Genomic DNA, 22,314 nt, shown 5'->3' with positions numbered 1-22,314 from the left:
TATGGCGGTAAACACACGCCTGCCCACACACGCTCTCTAGGCTGCAAAGTTCTGGCACAGAGCTCTCCTTCTCACCACCACCACCATCAGTTCGCGCCTGGCGCCTGGTCGATGCATGGCTGGCGACGAAACGTTCGTCGCAATCGAGCTATGTCGTTGCTGTGTCATCATCTATGTGCCATGCGCTACTCGATGTACCAGCCTGCTATGGCGGATACCGCCAGCCATGCATCGACCAGGCGCGAGGCGCGAACTGATGGTGGTGGTGGTGAGAAGGAGAGCTCTGTGCCAGAACTTTGCAGCCTAGAGAGCGTGTGTGGGCAGGCGTGTGTTTACCGCCATATTGCCAGGTGTGTCTTTACCACCATATTTGTCCACCCGGTTTAGTTATAATTTAAACTATTATTTGGTGCAGCTTTAGCGCTATTGGCTAAAAGACAGCTGAACTCTTAATCATTGTTGTGATTTGCTTTGAAGCAATGTGCATAATCAGTAAATTGATGTTAAGGTGGCTCACGCCTATTTCAAAAAAATTAACGATTGCTCTGAAAATTTGGTGGGCGGTTGCTCTTAGGTAGTGTATGCAAATGGCGAGTTAAAAAAACGGGGTCTCAATGCTAACTTTTGAGATATAGGCGATGACAATTTCACTAAATTGTCAAATTTGTACAGGATTTATGATGTATAGCGGATGGGTATTTCATCAAGAACCTGATTTACAATCTTCCTCATTTTTTGGTTATTGAATGGACTAACTGTGTACATGCCAATGAGAAGATAAAAAACATATGCTTCAATGCTCAATTTCGCCATATAGGCGCAGAATGCCTTTTTGATAAGTTTGCTTTGCTACATGTACATGCACACCTACATATCCCATGTACATGTCCATATACATCTACCCTTCTCTACTAGCCCACCCCAACCCTGCAATACACATTGACACAAGTGTACACACACATACCACACACAAACACACACACACACACGCATACATGCAAACACACACACACACACACACCTGTCCTGTCGAGCCACTACCACTAGGGTCACGTGGGCCCCGGAGGGGCAGCAGAGAGAGAGAGAAAGAGCACGCCACCCGGTGGCGCTCCAGACACACACACGCACACGCACACACACACATCTTTGGACCTTTGGAAAGCCCATCGTCAAAGGCGATGATAGCTATTAGGCGAGGCAGAACACACACACACACACACACTACTACTACTACTACTGCTACTGTAGCATGGTTGCCCAAGGGCCACACCATTCCGAAAGAAGCCGGAGTCATTGTCAGGAGCAGAAACGGAGATGACGACTCAGGTCACTCTGTCGACGGAACTGACGGCTGCAGCGAGAACAGCGAACACAATATGACGCTCTGTCAGACTTGGTTGCCCGATGGCCACGGTCGCACATGTGACGTCTGAAACCAGGCACTGACTTGAATTGCCGATTGCATGTCAAACACAAGAGAGAAGCATGGAGGCTGAGCGGAATAGATGATGCCGGCGCGGACACTTTCGATGGTTCCAGGGGCAAACAATGATGCACACGCAGGCCACCACGAGAGTGAAACCACCTTCTGCATGTACCACACTGCACAGCACCACGCTGATCCTGGATGGGGAGACTTTGCTCTGCGCCACATTTGTGCCTTGTTTGTCACCTGGCTGGCGAAATGACCGATGGCAGATAAGACAGGCCACCCGCCAGGCAGACCTATCCTGAGCAACCTCATACCAGGCCAGACAGACAGACACACACACACAACCACACACGCACAAACGTGCGTGTAAACAGTGACTAAACACACACACACACACACACACAAGGCACACACATGATCGCACGCCTGCAGACCATCGCTCCAATGAAGATAAGATTACTACTTCTTTGCGTAAATATGTTTGAGATAGAGTGTCACTCTTAGATGTGACTGATGCCATCAACCAATGTCAAGGAAAAAAATTCACGGTTCGCGTCAGACTCGGCTAGAGGCCGAGTTTTCCGCATTCGTAGGAACGCCATCATCCTTCAAGGATCAAGGCGCAGATGCAAGGAAAGAATGTGTTCAATCTTCTTCTGCACACGTAGAAATAGGTTTGGGCATTTTCGATGATTTAGAATGTACGTCGCGTGAATATGACAATGTGACAGAGGCAGCCACAATTTACTGATTACTGTGCATTGATCTAGCTATATACACTGCAAGTGCACTGTAAATATTGTGTTACATGCACGTAGTTGTGAAGGGAGACAGTGTACATGTACATTCACCAATGACACACCTGTCAGACAGCAGGTTAGGGCTAGTCAAAGTTATGAAGGCACAATATACGATACAAAGGCACAATTTTGCGATGTACTTGAGTTTGTGAATATAATAGTGGACTTTGTGTTCACACATACTCTACCAAATTGCCATGCACACCCTTGTAACACACACACACTTGAGCCTGGGGAGCATGATTGCTGTCAGCCAGTGTTGCTTTCAAATGCTTATTCTCGTCAGGAGTGATGTGAAACACATACTGGTAAATATCAATCTCTAAAAAATGCATCCTAAATAAAACGCTCAAGCACTGAGTCTAGTCAGAGTGATAAGACAATAAATTGAAGGAATTTCTCAACAAAAATTCAGTGTACCGCTGTGATCAAGCCGTGGCAATAACTATAGTAGAGTTCTTGGTGGACAGCGATTACCATAAAGAAATGGTGAGATACTACAGTAGTACCCTCTACTGACACAATGCAACCACGTTGTCCAGTACATATTCGAATCAAAAATACTTTCGTACATTCGTGACCATTTCAATTTATATTCAAGCGCGACCTCCACAATTCACTGGCTTCAGAGTCGATTGATCATTATAGAACGGCCATTCTTGACAAAATAGTCAGACAAATTTTGCGAAGAATGGCGTTCTACTGTGGAAGGGACTCGCCAAGTCACTTGAACCAATTCAGCGAAAATACAAAATACTCAGGTTTTACACATTCACGTACCGGTCTGTGCCGTCCCCCATTCCTTCCAAGACATCCACATAGACTCCAACGCTTTTATTCTACTCTTTTTCCGAAGCCGACCATGGGCATGGGCAGTGCCTGCTGGAAGGGACATCCCAACACTTCTCTGACAGGTGACAATTTCCACAAGTAAAAAATGCACCTAAAAAAAAGTAGCCAAGTGAAGGAGTGAAAAAAAGAAGAAAAAAGCTCACTCTCTAGACTCGAGTACGAGAGTTTCGTACTCAGGCCATCTGCTCGAGCTGGACCCTTCGAAACTGGAGTGCGCTACAAGCTCGCTACGCCAACTCCGCATGCACTTTTCTCGAACGTACGATGCGCGAGAACCTGCGCAGAAGACGAGTTTAGAAATAGGCGCGAGCCACCTTAAAAAATGTGGTTTATGATTTTCCTTTTCTTAATTTCGTATTTAGCGCTTTTGAGCGTCATTATTATTTTTTCATTATTTCGCACCAAGTTATTATTTTTGTGGAATTCTCTAGCTTCTGTTTGTTTTGCAGTTGTTCTTGTGCAACCCCCCCCCCCCCCCACACACACACACCCATTTTTCGATGCTTAGTTGCAACGCTGACGCCAAGACCTCTGGTCGGTTGAGTTGCTCCCAGCACATCAGCACGCCGTCCCTAGATCCCCTATGTTTTGTCCTTTTCCTCGTTTCTTTTTGTTCTCCACCTGTTTTCCAGTAGGGCTGTGTCAATAGTAAAAAAATCCATCTTCAATAGCCAAAATGTCGAGAAGGAAGAAATGAAAAAAAGAAAAAAAAGTAGCAGAGGATGGTTTCGATCCATCGACCTCTGGGTTATGGGCCCAGCACGCTTCCGCTGCGCCACTCTGCTTCACACATACACACAGCATCCTAAACGCACAACTATCACCAAGAGTCCATAAACTTTTTTTGTTTTGTTTATGCACTCTTGCAAGTAGTAGTAGACTCAACTCATTTCACCCATGCAATGAGGGAAAGGTCTGGCACGGCTCCGGTACCGAGGTACGGAGGGTTTTGAAAGGATTGAAAGTGCTGCACGTGCATGTACCGGTACATACAACTAGAAAGCACTAAAAAAGGAGTAATTATGGTGAACTCGGTCTCAGTACAAACCGTCCTAGTGCTGGAGAAATTGCTGAATTATGCTTTCCACTATGCCCAAATTATGCCATTGATTATGCTACATTATACTGGAATTATGCCATTGATTATGCTATACTATGCTGCGGTCCAATCTAATGGTATGGTGAACCCAGTACAAACCGTCCTTGACGGACTATGCTCGGTAAATTGCTGAATTATGCTTTTCAGTATGCCCATATCATAGTATGCCAGTGATTATGCCAGTGATTATGCCACATTATTCTGGAATTATGCCAATGATGGTGCTATACTGTACCCTTGCACTTTTGTTGCACTTTGCAACGTTACAACGACTCTGACACCATGACAGCATGGCTTTTAACTTAGGGGAGATTTCACCAGGTTATTTCCTGTAACGTGCCTAAATATGCCTGGAGCATTAACCCTCAGCCAGCACCGTAAGGTTATGCCGACCGTCTGGTCTCAGAAGTCCTTTTATGCCAGGGCATAATTTTTAGACAAAATCCGAAGATTATGCCAAAAATTATGCCAGGGTCATCCGCTAAGAGCTAGTGACATACATGTATCTCTTCCAGTACAGGGTTAGCTCTCCAACCGGGACTAATGGCCACATACATGTAGTACTGAAACGTTCACACCATCTCGAGACATGACTCCGCGTTGATGGGCCTACTTGTCAGATACTGCACTTTCCTATGGGAAGAGTCAGTTGATCTGGGTGGAGAATAGCGTCAGGAAAATCAGCATGAAAAAGTTAGGCAGTTGAACCGCGCATCCATATCTCTATTAGACTACCGAGAACCCCGTCAAACTGGGAATGGCAATAAACCGTGAAGGACATTCGCACAACCGATAAGCTAATGTTACTTGCGCAGCTCTCACCGCGGCACTGAGAAGGGATTTCCACCACGGCTCCCAGCCAGAGCACCTTTATTTACTGCCAGAATGCTGTTTCCGCCGCAGCAGTAAAACATTTCACTCTGGCAAAGTGCCAGTACCGTCACGTGATCAAATCACCTTGAAAACTTTCCCATTCCGGCTCTTTTTAGCGGCAGTCTGAACGCGCTCTTTTCCGGGCGGTCCGCGACCGGGTACTGCCCGCTAGGCACCGGCGGATTATGCCAGCATAATTATTGGCATAATTTGGTGGTTGAAAATTTGGAGCGTAATTTGGCATCCTTTCGGAAGTAGGAGCATAACTGCATGATTGTACCACAGTTCTAGTACGTAGGCTACACAATTGTGTACAATGCACCTGATCAGTGCTGGTAGTCTGCATGGTAAAGGGTTCGGGGGTCATGCAGATGTGTTTTCAATGGAAAGCAGGGTAGAACGCATGGCAATACATTATTGTATGCTCGAACTCGTCTTCTTCAAAGTTCCTTCTCACAATCATTGAATGGGACAGTACATGCAGCAGAAGATGTGAGTGAATCAGCCGTTATCAGGTATCCTGGGGCGGACGAGATAGTGACGGGTAGTCCGCAAAACTCCGCGTACATGGACATGTGCGTTATGCATGTTACGAAGGCATGACCTCTGAATTTTAGCAGCCATGACTGTGCAGGCTATGGATATTGCTCTAATAAAAAAATGAGGTATAGTTGATGTTTGGTCATGATGGAAGAAGAGGTGGAGCTACGGGAGAGATGAGCCGATTAATCGCAGGGTGAGGGTGGCATCGGTTGGACGAGTATGGCGATTATGAAGACAGTTGAACATGATAATTTTCAAAGATAACTCAAACTAATAATTATTTGGCAATGAAAGAATTTTTTCACAAAAGAAGCCAACTAATGAATAGAAGACATAATGTTTCTTCTTTTCCATGTTGACCTCTAGTATGCATGAACACCTTGGTATGGATATACTCGCGTCACATTTTGTTGTACTTGTGGCCACTTGCAAGTACGAAAAGGCACAATTTTCCGAACTTTGAGGCTCCATAAGTACAACAAAGTGAATATGTATCCCCACGTGCCAAAGCATAATACGAGGATTTTGTGAGCATAATGTGAGAATCCATGAAAGCATAATTCCATGATTTCGCGAGCATAATCCACCGGAGCCTACTGCCCGCAACTTAGGAAAGTCCGCAATTCAGAATCGTATACGTTTCTATTGGGAAGGGCCAGAAAATGGGCATGAAATGTCCCTCTGTACACACAAAAGGGCAAAAGAGTAGTAATATTTCCTCCAAAACGCACACACAGGGTGCCCGGTAGACCGAGGCGGCGTAACGTCAAGGCTCGGACAAGATACCGGTACATCTACATACGAGTAACGAGTGCACATGTGATCAGCAATCATAGCTATGGCCAAAGAAAGCAAACCCCACGGAACACGGCCATGAGGATAGATGACGAGAAGCACTGGTGAGTGCCCTTTAACCGGTCATGCATGTAAGATAACGCTGCGCGTTGGGTCTGGGCGACCCAGGGTGAGATGCTGTTCACTGCCTTTGGCTTTGGTTCGAACCTCTTGTCTTCTTTTGTACTTTTTACCATGGCTGGTTATCGCCCTCATCTCTGGGGTTGCTCCCCACATTGGCAATGCGTGCACATGCTACGAGATTGAGTTTAATAATAATAATAATAACCAGGCCAGGGAGTCATGAACGCCACCACCCCCCCCCCCCCTCCCCACCCCCCCCCCCCCCCCCATGTACCATTGTTGCACGACTTTCTGGTCGCTGGTTCAGTATCGTCCCGACTGCACTCTGCATAGGTAAAGGTCACTCACGCTGCTTGACCTATGAACCATTGAACCGTTCTACAAAATATGTTTTCTAAATGACAAAGTTTTCGAAGAAGAAAGTCAACGATAAAACGTGGATTCGGTGGTGGAGGCCCTAGGGCCTAGCAGTAGCTCTAAAAGCCGCGGGTGAAACACTTGAAATACAACCTTACCATTCTTGGACTAATAGCCTGGGTAGGGATGGAGCTCAGAACTGCCTAGTTGTCGACACCCGTACCCGTCTTCGTGTTCGGACAGGCGAGTTGTGGATTGAGCGAGCCGAGCCGTGCCGAGAAGTCATTCTCCGTCCAATGTTTACACTTAGGGTGTTCGCCCTACCAAGCTAGAGGAATATCAGCAGCTGAGTCACACAGTCACGGGAGAGTCAGAGTCAAGCTGAATGAGAGCTAGCTTCATCCATGCATAAAATCCACCCGACGGTTCCCACGGTTTGGTGTACTCAAGTCTTTACCGGTCGAAGGCTGGTGCTGGAGCAGTGTGTGCTTTGAGTAGCGAGCATAAAGCTTGCAGATCTGCATGACAGTGTTCAACAGTTTTGTGCGTGGACACAACAAGCCTGGCTCGCTCAGTGTGCGCTGGAGTAGGTTGCGCCTGCAGACTAGCGTAGTGTCGGTTCGAGGCACTACCCAGCGACAGGCCAGGTCGTGCAGGTGTGAACGTCCAACACACAGGAGCACCGTGAGGAATGTCGCGCTTCAGAGTCAGAAAAGTCGCACAAACGAACAAGACGGGCGCTGGGATCGCAAGTGAGGGAGGGCAGGTGAGAATTTCTGCATGCATGCGCTTGAAAAGGGTGCTAGCGATAGAACCCATTACCACGGAATACTGTTGGTTGTGCCTTTGGCGGTTTCTGAGGCAGCTGTTGGTGCTAGTAGTAGGCAGTAGTATTTTTCTAATACTAGCGAGGTTTTGCATTCCGAAATTCGGCAAAAAGATTCGGCACGCCGGAGCGAGGTCGAAAATGCACGCGAAGATTCGGCATGTTTGTTCGGAAAAAGCTCACTTTGCCGAAAATATTTTTCGGATGAATTTTCTGTAGAAGAGCGCTATAGGCTAGCGCTAGCGCGTGATTTATTCAAAGAGGTTTCTTATCTCGGGATCGCTTCCCAGGCGTCTTTGGCGACATCAGCGTCGTCAGCTACCTCTGATTGCTCCTCCACTGCTTGTCTACTCTCTTTCGCCTGGAGTGTCCTCACCGTCATCTGTGTGACTGGAAAGACTATGGCGATACTCATAAAATTTGACTTGGCCATGGAGTTGGTTTTTCCGAGGCGACTGAGGAGACAGGTTAGGCCCTCGGCTCTTAGGGCGATCAAAGTTCGTTGGAATCAGCAAGAATAGGAGCACGGGACAGGAAGTTGCTGATGCTAGGGCTCACGAAATGAAAACACATCATTTTCGACTTGCAAAACAAACGTTGGCACGAAAATTCGACATTTTGATGTTCGACAAATGACCGAAAAGCGCCGAACCGAAATTCGGAATGCTAAACCTCACTACTACTAGGGGCTGGGAAGAGGTAGCTGCGGTCTTGAGCCCCCTTCTATGTACAAGCACTGCCCTGGACATGGAAATCCTGTCGCACGTCTAGGGGCCCCTAGGGTGCTGGCCTTGCAGCTTTGAGTACTAGTACGCGTGGGGTACGTACACACCTTCATTCAGTAATTTCACAGCAGCGTGAGTTCACTGGGTGTGATGTCATCATACGCAAGGCTATGCGATCATGCTTGTGCCTAGTGAGATAGAAGAAGAGTGATATTATTGGTTAGCAGTTAGCACAGGGAATGTACCGTGCTCCTCAATGAAATCCAGTCGTGTCACTCAAGTTTGCACCTTGCACCATTTTGCAGCCCTGTGTCCGCAGGTCTATGGCTGTGCAACGCCAGGCACATACCAGTACTTGAGTGACGCGACTGGATTTCATTGAGCAGGATTATAATTATGTCAGTGGTTGGTTGATGCTCAAACCAGTCCCCCCCCCCCCCCTGTGCCTCTCTGCTCCCTTTTCCCCTCTCCCCCTCTCCCACCCTCCACACACACCTTCTTATGTACAAGATGAGCACGGCTCGGACTCACGAGCTTGCTGACTCTCTTAGCCAAGGCAGTCCTCTGTATTCGACATCAAATGACTTGAAAAGAATATGAAAGATGTTGACAAAGAATTACTTTGTAACAAATGCAAGTTGGAAGATATTGTAATACACAGTGGTCTAGCAGTGTAATGTCATACAGAGTAGACAGAGGCACTAACTAGTAGGTAGCCATGGTGCATTACTGCATCCCCTGCATGCTGGGGAATCCCCTGCATGCTGGGGAAACTATCCATGAATGCATGTACGTGTATGTGTACGGGTATGAGCATGTTGGGTATAAATACAGGCAGGGATGGATATTCTGTAGTAAATTTAGCAAGCGCAATGCAGAGAGTAGGCCAACTGGTTCACCGTTTGCCTGGGAACAAGATAAATTTGCCGATTTTGTTCACACAACATTGTTATAATTATTACTCAAACGGGCCTGATGGCAGAGGGCACATTGTACATAGAGTCAAGGGCGCTGAGACAGGAACCACTTCAAAGGCCCCCAAGCTACACGTAACGTGTTATGTACATTATACAGCACAGTCGAGTAGCAGACAAAGAGACGTCATGCATGTCACAAGATCATTGTCCGGGCAACGGCCAATCAGCATGTCCATGCATGCATCATTCGTACAGACATCACATCTTTAGAGATTACTCAACTTTGGGACAGGTAGCTGTTATGCAGGCTCAGTGGAAACGGTCCACTTGGTCAGGCCATGACCGGACCAACGTTTTGCCTTCCAACATGTGATTACTGCTGAGGAGGTCATATGTATACCCTCCATACCTTACACAAACTGTATGAAAGGCGAGGATAGGCCCAGACCAATCAAAACCTCATACCGCCAGTCATGTTACTGGATCATTTAGGGTTGTACGATGCACAAGGCGGGTCGCTTGGTGTCACAGGAACCTCTCCTGACAACAGGATGCAGTGTTGGACCTGTGAACTCAGAGATGTAATCACAGCCTGCGCCAGAGAGGTTGTTATTTTTGTAGAGCGCGGAGTTCGTCAGCGCATTGACGGACTGCCCGCCGGCACCTTTGAGCAGTCCATCTTCACCAGTTTGCAAACCTGCAGCAATGAGGACGCATATGATATTATATGGTGGAGAGAAGACATGGCGGTTTGAATCAAGGCCTTGGACTGAGTTTGTATTTTATTTTTTATTCAGTGTAGATTCTCCACAGGTCTTAGCCTGATTCAAGGGAGTCTCCGTTACCTGTTTGCGTGCACAATGAGGACTATGTCTTCTTTAGAATTCATTCGCAATAATAGGTTTGCAGGTCTGAATAGAAACGCCTCTCTGGCAATTGAGAGCTAGCATGGTGTTGATCCACCTACAGTATTTCGTATACTAGTTAGTAGAAATAAAATATTTTTCTGGTGAAAAGCAGTGATTTGAGTGTGAGCCAGTGTTGCTCACAACCAATTTTCTAGTTAGTAGAGTGCTTTCGAATCACATCATGCCGGCCATGTTAATGTCACAGGCTGTAGCAGCTCACATTCCATGATCACTTTCTAGTTTCTACACAAATCGAGGCATATGGCAAAGTTGTGAAACCCCTAGTCGTTATTGGTCATGGGCTGCCATCACGAGGATAAAAATTTGGAAGTTGCACAAGTTGCTAATGCCAAGTTCATGGAACATGTTCGGTTAGACTACTAGTACACATATGAAGCAGAGTGGCGCAGCGGAAGCGTGCTGGGCCCATAACCCAGAGGTCGATGGATCGAAACCATCCTCTGCTACTTTTTTTAAATCTTTTTTTCTTCTCTCAAGAACATTCAAGGAGCATATATGACCATAATGTGGATTTTAATGATGGTGTTTATGCTGAGTGTGCAAATCACTACCCTATTTCCCGGAATATACGCCACGCTTTGAGTACTCAAAATTCACCGGAGCGGCTTATACTCAGAATGTCAGATGATCGAATTAATGGTGATAAATAGGAAAGATGTCTGTACTTTGTGGAAATAAATGGGGGGGGGGGGGGAGGGGTGTGCAGCTTATATTCCAGTACGGCATCTACTCCGGAAAATACGGTAAATTTGCTGCATTGATATCTTTCGTATCTCCAGGGAAATTTGTTTTATTCCTCACTTTTTCTGTTCAGGCCACAAGTGCAGCAGCAATCGCTGGTGATGATGTCATTGATTTCATCCACTCCGGTATGGTGATGCACTGTCAGATTGTCATCCGGGATTGTTCACAGTCATGACTTCTCCCATGCAGGCCAGTTCTGCTTGAGGAGTGCGACCAGTGGTGAGTAATGGGGTATTTACACGACGGGCACTTGCACGTTTTACAGGGAGTGAAATACGAGAAAAGTGGCTGTGTGGATTCACACAGCTGCACTTGACGACCGGCACGTTTGCATTTTTGAATGATTCACCGACCAGTAGCCATGGGGTTTTCAAATTTTCAAAACACGCGTACAATAATTATCATGCTCTAAAGAGCCGCGTAAAAAATCAAGTCTTGTTTCGAGCTTTTTGGTGTAAATGTATTCATGGACGCCACGATTATCGCGTCGTGCACTTTTCAGCCACTTTCAGCCACTTTTCTCATCCAACAGGTAAAATGCCATAGCAACTTTCCAGTGCACGTGGATTTGCCTGTTGTGTGAATAACCCATTACACACTATCTGCTACACTGTATGTTAAACGTAACAACAGATTTTGATCAATTTGACCAGAGAGACAGGGGATGTTGTGGTTGTTGTCCTTTGAAATACTGTATGCTATTCCAACCTTGTGTTTCTAACGCAGCGAGAGCTGAGCTCAGTTCCACGTTTGCATGGGACAGTGTACAGCTGCGTGTGTGAACAGCATAGTATCTAGCTATACAGCTATACAGTCACGCTGCTCAATGAAATCCAACCAAGCGAGTGAATGCCATGCCGGGTGCTGCACAGTCCAACACCTGCAAACACTTGGATGTGTATGGATGTGAGGGGGGAGCAAAAGTTTTTTCGTTGCCACAAAACGTGTACCGCACGCATGGTTTGTGAAATAGCTAGCGAATGATTGGCTGGCCGTGTACTTTTTTCTTTTGTCGTTTGAACAGAATTTTCCGCTGTCCCACTTCCTAATGTATATGCACCGTGTGGTTTGGAGTTTGGACCCAGCATTTACCTTTTTCTAGTGATACCTGCAGAGGTGTACAGTGAGTTGTAAAAATTGTCAGTCACACACAGAGCGATGCTTTACTTCTGTGCACCTTCATACTTTGGGTCTTAGGAAAATGCAAATGCCACGAGACCAGAAAAATAGAAGAAAAAAGTAGCAGAGGATGGTTTCGATCCATCGACCTCTGGGTTATGGGCCCAGCACGCTTCCGCTGCGCCACTCTGCTCACATGTTTTTTGCACACCAAATACGACATGATACACATTCTCTTAACTCTGGTGGCGCAAAAGATTTTCCATTCTTGGCTTTTCAGGCTCGTTCTATATCCGAGTTACAGTTCATTTCGAAAGTGGAGCCCTCTGCGTCTAGTGTTAAAGCCAGTTTCAACTTGGCATGCATTGATGAAACCCGTTACCTGTGAGATGGGGCATGTCCCCTATGTAACATGGGGTACACCACCTGTAAGATGGGGTACAATTCCTTTGTAAGATTGGGTACAACTCCCTCCCCCCCCCCCCACCCCGCCCCTCTCCCATGGCATCACTGGTATGTAAGAGTAGAGGAATTGGCGGATTTAAATTAGAAAGTTCACTGTGTGGAAGGTTTCATATCAGGGTATAGCAAACATGGTGCCATTCACGGGGGGCGGGGGGGGGGGGTGGAGGGGGTCATTAAATGAAGTGGTAGTATAGTCTATGTTGCATGCACTGTTCTTACTTGTCCATATCGACTCCTCCCGGACAGCAAGCGTGAAGGCCATCAGTGCCAACCATCGTGAAGTGATCACGAGGGGCTTGGCTCCAGGTGCACTGCAGGTAAGGAATGGAGGAGCAAGGGTGGGAGAGAGGTGCAAACACAGAGTGTGAGGGAAATAGTGAGAGAGAGGGAGGGGGGGGGGGGGGGGGAGAACGCGTCAGTGAATGAGAGCGTGTGTGTGTGTGTGTATGTCAGAGAGACTGGGAGAAATACAGGGAGAAAGAGGGAGCAGGAAAGTATGCCGGTCTTGTCATTTTAAGCCCCTAGCCATACCAGGCATAAACAAAGCACTCACTTAGCGATCTCTGCACATTTTGAAACGACCAGCTTCATAGGTGAAGATTGACCCAGGTTCAGCCTCACCGATGCACGTTTGTCCAAACTGGATCCAACCTATCAGGACAAGGAGAACACAGAGGAAACCATTTCCCAGCATCAGTTCCACTCACAAGACGAGGCTTAACACAAAGGAAACTATTTTTTAAAGACTAAAACACCGAAGGACGGGCGGGATTGGGGAAGACACTTGCATTGGGGGAAGACGAAGGGCCAAACACAGAGCCTGAGACAATCAACTCCATGTACATCATCATGAAACAGGACTGCCGCCTTGAAGTTGTGCATTGTACTACTGTTGAGGCAAAGAACTCAAACAAATACACAACTGAGGATAGAGAGGGAGTGTGACTATGTCCTTGTGGGAGACACGCGGCGAGACCATTTTCCCTGGCAACCAACCCCCAATGACCTAACCCTATGACCACAATGATAGGTCTCAATGCATAGTTTCTACCAGGTAGAAGATGCTTTAAACATGGTACTGTATAAGTAAAAACTTCGTTTGGAATTAACTTTCGCTACGTTCGTTACGGGGTACGAAATAACTGATGTCGGTACCAAACTAAAGTTTTTTTCTGAACGCTCGGGGTGACATACCTCGACCAAAACCGAAATTTAGTACCTAACGAAGCTGCTGGTGGAGGGATCTAACGAAAGATTTCGTAAACGAAAAATTGTACTTTATATACAGTAATCCTAAAAAGGACACACTTCAGGCTCATTACAAACATCTTGAAAGTTGTACCACCTTCTTGCTGTATTTAATCCACTGTTCCTGTTCCTTTTCCCTTGCCCGTATTTCACCTGACGAGAAGGCTTGAAAGTATACTTGTGAAGACAAAAACTTTCAAGATGTTTGTAATGAGCCTGAAGTGTGTCCTTTTTTTATTTTATTTTATTGGGAACACAGCCCTACAAAGAGACATGTGGAGACAAACACAAAACAAGACACAGGGAATGTAGGGTAATATGAGTATTATCGCATTTTTGTCTCAGAGGAAACTGTATACAGTAATCATAGTGGATTGCTGAGCCAGTTCATCATTGCAACCATGATTCTGTTATCCTAATCATTCGGCATGCTGGTAAGCAAAGCCGTGGACTCCCCATCCCAGTACGGCAGTTGTGTTACTTCACTGCATGCATGCATGCATGCAGTAGTGTGCTGAATAGGTTTAGTGAGTATGGTCCTTGCAGAACATGATTAGTCATGACCTGCTAACTGTGGCTTACCTGTTACTGGGCAGACCCATGGGATACCCTGGACATTCACACACGCATGCACGCACCCCCGCACACACACACACACACATGCACATGCACTCATACACACATGCACACACACATACACACACACACACACAGATAGTGTCAGATACACACACGGACGATCACACTGCACAGATACAGACACATAAACAGAATATACAGTTCAGTAGAAACATTAGAAGTGGTGCCATCATGAGGCACCGAGCTAAGCAATTGAGTTCTTCCACAGGTGTTTGTTAGGCCAACAGCTCCCCCCCCCCCCCCCGACCCATTTTCATTGAACCGACTTTGCACTGGGCAATGGGCTCAATAATCAGGGCAAGAAGCAGAGGGAGGATGAAGAGAGGGGTGGGTGGGAGGGGAGGGGACTCTGATGTCCTGCCTAGACCGCAGATCATGTATTCATGTAGCACTTTCAAACTCGTGGGTGGGTGGGGGGGGGGGGGGGGTGGTATTGAGACAATAATTCATGTCTCAGTCGCCATCCAGTATCCATACTTGTATACCCAGTTGACAGAGAGCAGCATAGCCGAACCAAGTAACATGACCCGTGCCACAGTCAAGAGTTCACCCGTAGAAGTCGGTAGCCATCAGCCAGTGTTGGTGCGTGAGGTACTTTTGGACATCTTCTTTGAACGTGTGGGGCATCTCTCACGAACTCATGTGTGACAAATCAACACGAATGAAATAGTTTAGAACGGAGGTGTTGTGAACCCTACCGACACAACTAGCACAGGTGCTAAGTCAATCACAAGGAGAACGAGAGGTACACAGAATAAGCGGCGCTAAAAGAAAAGTGACTACACGCCACAAAGTATAGTGACGTCACAGTGGTGACAAAGATGGGTGTAGAGTATAACTAGAAGGTTCGCCGACTTATAATATTTGAGCTTTTGTTCGAGGGTGAGGAATTATGCGTGACAATTTATTCATGCATAAATTGGCACCTTTGTTCACAAGATGGCGTGTATGTAGCAGTGTGGTCATGTGACCTTCTTGTTTTGGAATTTGTTTGTTTCTGTGTGAGTGGTGTTGCATCGAAACCGGAGAGTTTGAGTTTCTTATGCTTTAATACCACCGTTGTATTAGAGGGGATGCTATGAAGATTACAGTCCATGCTCGTACACGTATCTATTTCTCACCAGTGACTAAGCGCTATTATCCTCCCATTCCTACACTGCTACCTTTTATGTTGCCATTGACACTTCGTGATCCATCAGATGTTTGAGTTCCGTGACAACGCCTGTAAGCTTTTTCGCATCATGGCTTCCTCCCATTTTCCTTCGTACTTCGCAGTACTACGTGCGTGCAAAATGGAGAGCTTTCTTAAAAGGGTGTGTTGATTCCACTGTAGCAACTCTATCTCTCACACAATCATACAACTCTACCTAAACGGTCACGATCTATTCTCACCACCTAACCTCTGCCCTAGTAGACCACTATACTCACTACCAGATCCATCACCACATTCATACCATTACCGGCAACTCACACTTTTTGAAATACAAAAGCATAGCTAAAGCATAGTTCACCACTAGGTGCAATTGCTGGCAATTTCACAGAGGAGCTTTAGTCGTACTGTTCCCTTGACTTCTACGTTCGTTTTCGACTTTAGAAAACACTGGTTGACTTTAGAAAACACTGGTTGACTGTAGTCGTCCTGCACTGTTTAACAGTTCCTACTTTGTCCAGAATACCAAGACGACCATTCTCTCTATCTGGTAAACCATTCACAACCAGTTAGTACTTGAAGATTGCTTTGGACCATAACTTACTTGTGAGCAGACCAAGACCTGTGCCCTGCAAGGGTACCGTTTCCTCGTGTGCCAAAGGTTGGAGAGAGTTCTACTACCGTTCGTTTCGTAGCAGGAGTAATGGCGACGAACGCTACTGCTGATGCTGTGATGCCGGAAGAGGCCGACGATAGTCAAAATCGGGATCGCTTGGTACCCCAACCAGCTTCAACAAACCAGGTGTGCAAGTGGCGTGTGCCCAACGGTGCAGGTAGCGTTTGTGATCAGCTCTACACAACTGGCCGGAAACTTCGATTTCACATTTGGAATCAACATCTGAAAGGAAGATCATACAAAAGCAGGAAGCAGGAAGACCCCGCTAATTGCCGTTGCCTTTGGGAGGGATGTGGCAAGACGTACAAGTGTAACAAAAACCTCAATATTCACTTGCGCCAGCACACAGGTGAACTCCCCTTTATATGCGATCATCAGGGCTGTGGTCAGGCCTTCGCTCGAACTTCACACTTGCGGTACCATAAGTCAAAGAGATGTCACCCAAGAGGCAAATATTTCAAGCCTCCAAAGCCTGGCTGTTCTCCTTCATCGCATGCTGAGAGTGTATCAGACATAGAACAGCCATTACCAGGCGTGAGAGGTGCTTCTGAAGCAGATGCTGCATCTTTTGCTAACATCAAAGAATCAGCACAGCCAACACAACAGAAGCAGGACCCAGCACCGCCACCACCACGGGGTCGGCACCCAGCACCTCCACCACCACCGGAGTGGCATCCAGCACCGCCACCACCACGGGAGTGGCATCCAGCACCTCCACCACCACGGGGTTGGCACCCAGCACCTTCACCACCACCGGAGTGGCATCCAGCACCGCCACCACCACGGGAGTGGCATCCAGCACCTCCACCACCACGGGGTTGGCACCCAGCACCTTCACCACAACAGGAGTGGCACCCAGCACCTACACCACCATGGGAGTGGCACACAGCACCTTCACCACAGCAGCACCAGCACAACCCAGGATCGCCATCACATCAGCAGTATCGCCAAGCACCACCAATACCCCAGCAGCAGCGGCCAGAACCGGCACCACTACGGGAGTGGCACCCAGCACCTTCACCACAGCAGCACCAGCAGAACCGTGGATCGCCACTACCCCAGCAGCAGCGCCCAGCACCGCCACCACAACGGGAGTGGCACGCAGCACCTTCACCACAGCAGCACCAGCAGAACCCAGGATCGCCACTACCGGGCAGCAGCGGCCAGCACCGCCACTACCCCAGCAGCAGCGGCCAGCACCGCCACTACCCCAGCAGCAGCGGCCACACCGCCGCTACCCCAGCAGCAGCGGCCAGCACCGCCACTACCCCAGCAGCAGCGGCCAGCACCGCCACTACCCCAGCAGCAGCGGCCAGCACCGCCACCACTACGGGAGTGGCACACAGCACCTCCACCACAGCAGCACCAGCAGAACCCAGGATCGCCATCACATCAGCAGTATCGCCCAGCACCGCCACTACCCCAGCAGCAGCGGCCAGCACCGCAACTACCCCAGCAGAAGCAGCAGCCAGAACCGGCACCACCACTACGGGAGTGGCACCCAGCACCTCCACCACAGCAGCACCAGTAGAACCCAGGATCGCCATCACATCAGCAGTATCGCCCAGCACCGCCACTACCCCAGCAGTATCGCCCAGCACCACCACCACTACGGAATCAGCAGTTCCCCGTCCTTGCACCACAGTAGCAGCCGATTTCACTGCCACTGACACCAAAATGGCAGCATCCCACGCCTGAGAAACAGCAGCATCACCTTTACCACTAGCATTATCCCGAGTAGTAGAAACAGCATACACAGCAATATAAACAGTTTGCATCTAGCGTCACCACCGACAAGAATTCCAAAACAGCTTACTCTTCTACATCATGGCCTCCTGGAAAGCTGATGAACAGCAGCTTAGTCACAACGTACACAACCTGATAAATGCACTGCCCCTTATCTATGTTCACACATCTAGCCCTTACAAGAAATCAGTGTAATGAAACATTAGTAGATACATTGATAACATTTATAATAGCTGGTTACTTGCCACTGATCGCTAGCCCACAATAACAAAAGTGTTCTCTGTTCAGTATGTCTCACTGTCGAGGTGTGTTTTCTAATGAAACAATTACGCCTATAGCTGTTCTACTCGACCTCTTCGTGTCTATTCTTAATGTGTCTCGCATATCCTATTATTTTAGATTTTTTTAGATAATCATGCTGGATTCTATCACTAGCACAATTCACTGATAAGGACTTCTTGGCCATATAAATCAGAGTCGCCTCTGCTGTAGGGAGTCTTCTTGTTTGATGTCGTTTCTTGTTGTCGCAAACCTGTTCCGTCTTATGTCCCATTTTTTTGTCGCAATCCCTCAGCTGTATTTAGGTGTGGCCCAAGCCTTAAGTGTGTAAAGACGACTTTGTCCTATTTTGTGTTTATTAAACAGTGTTTTTATATTTGTGAAGCCAATTTTTGGTGGGACAAGAGGTCCGAAGCATCTCAATTCCATCAATGGACAGTTGTCCGTTGGTGTGAAATTGGCCCTTGCCCCATCAGTATGCGTAATACGTTTTGTGAGTAGACTTTGAAGTGAAGAATGTTTCAGCGCCTTCTACTGTAGTTTGTGCGTCTCACCTTAGATCGCAATTATTGTAATTATTGTAATTTCCCTCAGCGTTCCTTCCAATGCTGTACAGCATTCCGTCCAATGCTGTACAGCATTCCTTCCAATGCTGTACAGCATTGGAAGGAATGCTGTACAGCATTCCTTCTGACGCACATACAGTGTTACTGTACTACAAGTACAACCGATGTACATGTACGTGAGAGTATTGCATGGAGCTGCCAGTCACGTGACGGTATTGCATGCAGTTGCCAGTCACGTGAGGGTATTGCATGGAGCTGCCAGTCACGTGACGGTATTGCATTGAGCTGCCAGTCACGTGACGGTATTGCATGCAGTTGCCAGTCACGTGAGGGTATTGCATGGAGCTGCCAGTCACGTGAGGGTATTGCATGGAGCTGCCAGTCACGTGACGGTATTGCATGCAGTTGCCAGTCACGTGAGGGTATTGCATGGAGCTGCCAGTCACGTGACGGTATTGCATGGAGCTGCCAGTCACGTGACGGTATTGCATGGAGCTGCCAGTCACGTGAGGGTATTGGATGTAGCTGCCAGTCACGTGAGGGTATTGCATGTAGCTGCCAGTCACGTGAGGGTATTGCATGTAGCTGCCAGTCACGTGAGGGTATTGCATGGAGCTGCCAGTCCAAGTACACGTAGACCCATCTTCTACTCGCCTGTGTCTAAGGTTGTGCTATTGTCTCTCCCTTCGTACGTTGCCAGCAAAGTGCAACTTTTGGATCCACACGTTATTTTATGGCCGTGGTTACAGTAGAAAAGCTGACTCGCATTTCATCTTCCTCGTCCTATCTCTTGTAAACTTGTGGGAATATTATAGAATTTTCTTCCTGGTGTGTGGAATACTTTAGCCGCTTCATCTCCAACAAATCCTACACCACTACCCTCAACGTTTGGGAACCTTTGGTCATGGTGGACATTTCTCACCACCAAACTTTCCCCTACATTTCTCACCACCGAACTTTCCACTACTTTTCTCACCACCTAACATTCCACTACATTTCTCACCACCTAACTTTCCACTACATTTCTCACCACCCAACTTTCCACTACAAGTACATTTCTCACCACCTAACATTTCACTACAGTTCTCACCACCTAACTTTACACTCCGTTTCTCGCCATCTAACTTTCCACTACATTTCTCACCACCTAACATTCCACTACATTTCTCACCACCTAACCTTCCACTACATTTCTCACCATCTAACTGTCCACTACATTTCACACCACCTAACTTTCTACTACATTTCTCACCACCTAATTTTCCACTACATTTTTCACCACCTAACTTTCCACTCCATTTCTCACCACCTAACGTTTCACTACATTTCTCACCACCATACTTTCCACCACATTTCTCACCACCTAACGTTCCACTAAATTTCTCACCACCTAACTTTTCACTACAGGTCTCACCACCTAACTTTCCACTACATTTCTCACCACGTAACTGTCCACTACATTTCTCACCATCTAACTTTCCACTTCATTTCTCACCACCTAACTTTCCACTACATTTCTCACCACCTAACTTTCCACTACATTTCTCACCACCTAACTTTCCACTACATTTCTCACCACCGAACTTTCCACTACATTTCTCACCACATAACGGTCCACTACATTTCTCATCGCCTAACGTTTCACTACAGTTCTCACCACCTAGCTTTCCCCTACATTTCTCACCACCTAACTTTCCACTACATTTCTCGTCACCTAACTTTCCACTACATTTCGCGTCACCTAACTTTCCACTTCATTTCTCATCACCTAACCTTCCACTACATTTCTCACCACCTAACTTTCCACTACGTTTCTCACCACCTAACTTTCCACTACGTTTCTCACCACCTAACTTTCCACTACGTTTCTCACCACCAAACTTTCCACTATTTGAGTACTGTACTCACTATACTAAATCAGTCTCCATTATCATACCAATACCGGTCATTTACCTTTGTTGCAGTACTGTGATTATAAGATCATATTTCACCATTAGCTGTTAAAGCGCATGCGAATGTGAAAGCGCATGCCAATGTGAAAGCGCATGCAAATGACCAGCGACATGTGCAAGGAAAGGCGAGAACGAAAAAGCGAAACTTCACCAACAGGCAATAACTGCTCCATGGAACAAGTTTGCAAGTGAAAGCACGTCCGACCTGGCGGGAAGCGGTTAGTCACAACCTGTGTCGGAAGATGTTGTTGTTCGGCGAACCAACGTTGTTGCGACTTTCCTAAAGGCTGGAATGTGGCTCAGTAAGGTGAATTATCTGCGCCCTCTCCTGGAGAGTGGTTACGGACGTCTAATATAATTATAGCACTCACATGGCTCAGCTGATTCCATTCCCGCTCGGCAAGGAGGTACATGTAGATGAACTAAAGAACCAGATATTGGGGGCAACGTATGCTGCTGTCATCTTTGATGAAACTCCCCCGCCCCCCCCCCCCCCCCTGGGAGAGTCACGTGCAGTGGTTCTGCAGTATATCGATGCGGATTTCAAGATTCAGCAGATACTTGTTCGCTTCCATGCACTGGCAAAGAGTGATTATTTCCCACTGCAAGGATTTCCATTCTGTAGCACTAAGTCTATCAGCAAAAAAAAAAAAAAAAAAAAAAAAAAGGACTGCTAGCATTGTAACCAGCATAATCGCTCCAAATATCTAGCAGTCGTTGCCTAGGCAGGACTTGACCTCGGCAGGACCTGACCCAGGCACATGTACTTCTGCTTTCATGCATGGTATGGTTCCGTACGATCAAGCTCATCAACCCACATTCACTGGTCAAAACGTGGAGAAGAAAAAAAGAAAAAAAGAAAAGAGGTAGCAGAGGATGGTTTCGATCCATCGACCTCTGGGTTATGGGCCCAGCACGCTTCCGCTGCGCCACTCTGCTTCACACGTAAAAGCAGCATCCTAAACGCACAATATACATGTAGCTGTCGAAGTGCCGACGTCACGTTGCCTGAAAACTCATAGCAAGAGTCCATAAACGTGTATGTACTCTTGCTCATAGTCATAGTTACACTTAGTTACAATTAATACAAGTAACAAGGATACAAACAAAAGTCGCGTCACCTGCCCGCTTGTCGTGTTTCCCAGGGCATCACTTTGCGTGGGGCGCGCTCGTGCAAGATCGCGTGTTCAAAATTTGTTTTGCTTCAAGAAGTCTTTCCTTCGCTCTCAAGCCATTGTGTAGTGATTTCCTGCTGAGTGTTCACCACCATGTACCAGTGCTAGTGCACCACCACCAGAGAGATCTTGTTATTATGTTGTAATGTATGGTCGTGGTGAGCCCTGAAATTCAAAAAGCGTCGACCACCATTTTTGAGAAATGGCGACGGCTGCAGAGACCAGAGTTTGTGCAGTCATAGCGGCTACGCACCCGAGTTCATGCTGATCGATGTACAGCGATA

The 22,314-nt window shown here is 47.2% G+C and overlaps 1 protein-coding gene, 1 long non-coding RNA gene and 2 other non-coding genes across 4 annotated transcripts; 2 read left to right on the top strand and 2 right to left on the bottom strand.

Moving 5' to 3' along the window:
* Window positions 1-3,797: 3,797 nt before the first annotated feature.
* Window positions 3,798-3,869, bottom strand: Trnam-cau (transfer RNA methionine (anticodon CAU)). Its single transcript has one exon. It is a non-coding gene; the product is annotated as a tRNA-Met (tRNA).
* A 5,099-nt stretch (window positions 3,870-8,968) lies between these two features.
* Window positions 8,969-12,974, bottom strand: LOC135819094 (uncharacterized). Its single transcript, XR_010553867.1, has 2 exons — window positions 12,819-12,974; window positions 8,969-10,039 (listed from the first exon to the last, which is right to left on the bottom strand). It is a non-coding gene; the product is annotated as an uncharacterized LOC135819094 (long non-coding RNA).
* On the top strand, window positions 10,646-10,717 carry Trnam-cau (transfer RNA methionine (anticodon CAU)). Its single transcript has one exon. It is a non-coding gene; the product is annotated as a tRNA-Met (tRNA).
* Window positions 12,975-16,014: 3,040 nt separating the features above from the next.
* Window positions 16,015-18,010, top strand: LOC135819041 (skin secretory protein xP2-like). The gene has a single exon (XM_065332191.1). The coding sequence runs from the start codon at window positions 16,340-16,342 to the stop codon at window positions 18,008-18,010; it is 1,671 nt and encodes a 556-aa protein (XP_065188263.1). The 5' UTR covers window positions 16,015-16,339.
* The last annotated feature ends 4,304 nt before the right edge of the window (window positions 18,011-22,314 follow it).

The sequence above is a fragment of the Sycon ciliatum genome, chromosome 6, assembly GCF_964019385.1.
Source record: "Sycon ciliatum chromosome 6, ocSycCili1.1, whole genome shotgun sequence".
Lineage (NCBI taxonomy): Eukaryota > Metazoa > Porifera > Calcarea > Leucosolenida > Sycettidae > Sycon > Sycon ciliatum.
This window is presented reverse-complemented; position numbering and strand designations above follow the sequence as displayed.

Bases quoted from the DNA above. Each gene is read 5' to 3' on its own strand.
- LOC135819041 (XM_065332191.1), top strand. From the start codon at position 16,340: ATGGCGACGAACGCTACTGCTGATGCTGTGATGCCGGAAGAGGCCGAC.